The sequence below is a fragment of the Pagrus pagrus genome (genome assembly GCF_965226575.1).
Source record: "Pagrus pagrus genome assembly, contig: HAP1_SCAFFOLD_35, whole genome shotgun sequence".
In the NCBI taxonomy this organism is placed as follows: Eukaryota; Metazoa; Chordata; class Actinopteri; order Spariformes; family Sparidae; genus Pagrus; species Pagrus pagrus.
In genome coordinates, this window is record NW_028175428.1 from 330,007 (window position 1) to 334,291 (window position 4,285).

The window sequence follows — 4,285 nt, forward strand, 5'->3', positions numbered from 1 at the left end:
CGTGAACAGCCACTTGTAAGTCTTGTTTTATAACATTTGCGTGAGCTAGAGTGGGTGACATCATCGCTAGAGTGGAGAGCAGCTGCAAAAACTTGAGAAAAAACTCTCTTCATCTTGATTTGGGTCCCACAGCTTTTACTTCACATAGACAATATATACATAGAAATGTAGGAAATCTTGTTGGCTTTCAGGTGATGTTCTTATTTCAGATGTAGGACTTAAACTTTTGGCTGTAGAAGCCCTCGAGCGACAAGCACTCCAGCAACTCCCCCATAAGCTGCAGTGTTAACTTTGAGCCTAAATTTCTGGAGTGGAGCAGACGGTACCGGTTTTGTCTCTCGCTCTGGCTCCCTCATTTTTCACTTTACAGAAATAAAAAAGACATCACATGGTTCAGCAATGTCTCCTGTTACTCACTGTATACATATTTTGGCCATAACCATTGCACTTTTTTCTAAACCTGCAGGAGTTTGGGAGGTGTTTTCCCATTCATTCTTATGGGGACATTTTCAACTTTGGTTCTGCTATTGCTCCAGCATATGCAGCTACAGAAACTGTTTGGCTGTCAAACTGTTCAGCTTTTTAAGCTCTTTCAGCCTATTACTTTTCAGCTTTTCAGCCTTTTCATCCTTTTCAAATATTCAGCTTCATGTTCAGCTAGAGAAACCATCCAATTATCAAAATGTTCAGCTTTTTAAGCTCTTTGAACCTATTACTTTTCCGCCTTTGACTTTTCAGCTTTTGAAAAAAGACAGCTTTTTCTGCAAATTCTTGACCATTCATTCTCATAGTTGTATGCATTTTTTATGCATTAGGCAAGTGTTTTCCAGCACATTCAGCAGATTTCCGAAATCACTTCAGCCGTCAGCATTCACGCTGTATTTTCGCAGGAAATACAATTTTTCGAGTTATATATGCTATCTATATGCATACAGGCGGTACAACTCCAACACTATCTGACCTCCATTTTTAACACACTTGAACACATTCTGTGACAGAGCTGTTGTATGGGATTGCAGGTTGGACAAGGGTATATGTAGTAAACCAACCATTGAATGTATTAAGTTACATATTTGTATAAAGATTGACCTCTTATTATCCTAGCTTTCCAGGCACAGCCCAAGATGTGTCATGGTGCAAATTAATAGGTAATTTTCTTTTTTCAGGGCTACTGACAAGTTCATTGTGTGCCAAAGCCAGCTTATGTCTCTATTTACTAACTGCTCAGCCTGTTGTGGAGAAACTGAAGTAAGTAACTCCAACGGAAAGAAACATTGAGACGCAGGAGGGAACTTGTGCAAAAATAAAGCAGGTAAGGGTCTTCTTGTGATTTCTGATGAAAAAGTATCATAACTTGTATTTCAGTTTGTATATCTTGTGTTATTTATGTACTGTAATCTTCTGCCTTTCACATATGTCTTTCATGTCTGTCAGCATTTTTGGCTCCTCATGGATTCTCTGAGAGTGCGAGAGTGCAGCACTGTCCTGTCCTCGTCTGCTGCGGCTCCCCTTTCCAGATCCCTCCAGAAGATCAACAAGGAGGAAGCTGTTGGCATATTCACTGCCAGCATTCATGATTTGATACAGGACATTGATAACTCTGAGGCTTTTCATACTCATAACACTGTTTTTTTTTTTTTTAAATGGGTCAGATGGTATATTTCTTTTGATTATTAATGGATAATAACCGTTTTTTACAATCTGGACCTTATTTCTAGCATAAAATACGATCATTTACTCACCCAGATAACTTTGGTGTCATTACAAGTCGTTCCAACGAAATTAGATCCAGCTGAGAGCCGCGTATATCTGTATAATGCAAGTACACAGGGCAGTGCAATGTAGCCTCTAAATAACACATTATCTGCCGCAAAATTCGTTAATTTCACCAATATTTTGTTATGATACGCTACTGCTATTCCCCTCTGAGTCCGGGGTTAGCTGTTGGTCTGTAGGTTGACCTACTAACCTCTGATCTGGATGATGTCATCTCCGACTGCGGCGCGCCTTGTTGCTATCGCTAATGCTACGGTTCGTTTCTGCGTGTGTCCGACTTGTCTGAACAAAATGAGCAGCTGGACGAAGTTCAGCTTCCTCTCCGCAACCTAGACTTACTAAAGCTCTGGCTAGTTGCACTAAAAATGGACCCGAATGCCGAAGCGGAATGATTATTATCAGAATGAGCCGGGCAGCGGTCGGAGATGATATCGTCCAGGTCAGAGGTCAGTAGGTCAACCTACAGACCCCGGGTGTTGATAACCGCTAACCCCCGGACTCAGAGGGGAATAGCACTAGCGTATCATAACAAAATATTGGTGAATGAAAGAGTTTCACGGCAATTTTTTATTACTTACTAGTATTACTGTTTTTTTTAAAGAGAGTAATTATTGATAATGGCATTGACATACTGTCATCATATTCTCACACTTTTGATCTGTCTCCCTTCAGGGACCAAAGCTCCTCTCAACAGCAGCAGCAAGAAGCACCAGGTACCACAAGATCAAGGAGAGCCTTATGAACAAGAGTAGCAGAGGCTGTCAAAAGAGGTATCTGCATTCACTACTGACCAATGATGTAGGCATACTCAAGTGTTGGAACCAAGTGATAAAGTCACAATCTCTTTTTCAGTAATTCAGTAATGGATGGTAGTCATTTGTTTTACTCACCCATTACTTGTCCATTATACTCACACAAGGATACAGTAATAAGTCTGCATGAATAATAAAATGCATACTTTGGAACTGTGAGACAGTAGATACAGTAGATCATGGCCACATTCATGCCAACACCAGTAGAATTTTTTTTTTTACAATTGTGTGTTACTGACTATACATTTTTATCATTTTAACAGATCTGTGAAACAATCCTGGGCCATGCCAAAGACAGGTTCTCCTTCACCAGCTACCTTGTGAGTGCCGTGCTGCTAGAGGCAGAGCTGTTTGACCGGCATCTGAAAACATTCCCTGAAGAGGCTCTGAATACCACCATGAGGGCATACCCCATGCTACACAAGGAGAGGCTCAGGACTGAGCTTTCTCTCATCTACGAAAGTCCAGACTTCAGGGGCTCCTGCAGTGCACTGGCTCTGTACCAGGTTCTACAGAGCTACAACCTCCAGGAAACCTTCTCTGAGACTGTGGCGCTGTTGAACATCCTCATAATCACTCCAATGACAACAGCTGAAGCTGAGAGGTGTTTCTCCACCTTAAAGAGGTTCAAGACATTCCTGAGAAATACAATGGGACAGGAACGTCTGAATGCATTGGGCCTGCTTTCCATGGAGAGGGAACTTGTCAGGAACATGCCTGATTTCAATGAGAGGGTGATTGATCGCTTTGCTTGCTTGAAAGAGAGGCGAGCTAAATTCCAATACAAGTGATGAGTGAGTGTGTTCTTAAATGGTGAGTTGTGTTATGTTGTACTCTCCAAATGTTGAATTGTAAATAGTTGTATTGATTGCATATTGCCAGCCAAATATAAACTGAATATGTTCTGGAAAATTTTGATTAATTACAGTTTTGATGATAGTGTAATTTGATTTGATTATCGCTATGGCATCCATGATGGCTATAAATTGTAGACTGTGCTAAATGTGATTTCATGGGCAAACTATTAGATGACAATGTATCTGTTAATGTGTGTTTTATTGTGGAACCAAATTTATTGTATTTGAGACATTTAAATAGCCTAGCTATACAAAAAATACTGAATAGTATGAATATTTTATGTCTGGTGTTGCCATCTAGTGGTTGAACAGGAACACCAAATTAATCAATGAAATGTGACACTGTAAAGCTGGCTATCTGACTTTTATTTATTATTATTTTACCCATTGAATGGGTCACCTTAGCCATCATTGCAACTTTTGCCTAGTGGTGGTGAAACCGAAGCTTTCTGAAGCACTGAACCACTTTGACAAAGTTGCCTGGAAAATGATGCACTGCTTCGAAGCATTCGATACAGTCAAAATAGTGACATCTGCTGGCTGTTGAGGGGAAGAATTGACGTCATGACTTTCATGAGTCAGTTTTTAATAAAATGTATGTTCTCTCACCAAACTTGTGTCATAATGTTACTGTAGTCAATCTAAATATTCTATATATTCTGTCATTGGTAAGTATCAGTACTCCGACATGTATTAGATAATCAATACTAGTTTTTTTATTGCATGATACATGGTAGTAATCTGTACGATGTTGTGATGTAAGCATATCCGTAGCTAATGCGTATACAGTAAGCTAAGCCACCAGTCTCTGACCAACTCTGCACTGACTGTCCTGACACC

General features: G+C 40.1%; 1 protein-coding gene across 2 annotated transcripts; it reads left to right on the top strand.

Moving 5' to 3' along the window:
• Positions 1 to 2,339: 2,339 nt before the first annotated feature.
• On the top strand, positions 2,340 to 4,052 carry LOC311253705 (uncharacterized protein). Of its 2 annotated transcripts, none has more exons than XR_014621822.1 (2): positions 2,340 to 2,546; positions 2,852 to 4,052. XR_014621822.1 is itself a non-coding variant. In XM_084384197.1 (2 exons), exons 1-2 carry the CDS (start codon positions 2,394 to 2,396, stop codon positions 3,377 to 3,379), a joined length of 624 nt encoding a protein of 207 aa, XP_084240323.1. In that variant the 5' UTR covers positions 2,340 to 2,393; the 3' UTR covers positions 3,380 to 4,052. The 2 variants fall into 2 exon arrangements, 1 of the variants encoding a protein (XP_084240323.1); XM_084384197.1 differs by having other exon boundaries at positions 2,340 to 2,489.
• The last annotated feature ends 233 nt before the right edge of the window (positions 4,053 to 4,285 follow it).

What these genes read in the sequence shown, in the direction of transcription:
- LOC311253705 (XM_084384197.1), top strand. Translation starts at nt 2,394, where the DNA reads ATGGCATTGACATACTGTCATCATATTCTCACACTTTTGATCTGTCTC. An exon ending in GCAGCAGCAAGAAGCACCAG is followed by an intron (nt 2,490 to 2,851) that starts GTACCACAAGAT and finishes TCATTTTAACAG; the next exon opens with ATCTGTGAAACAATCCTGGG.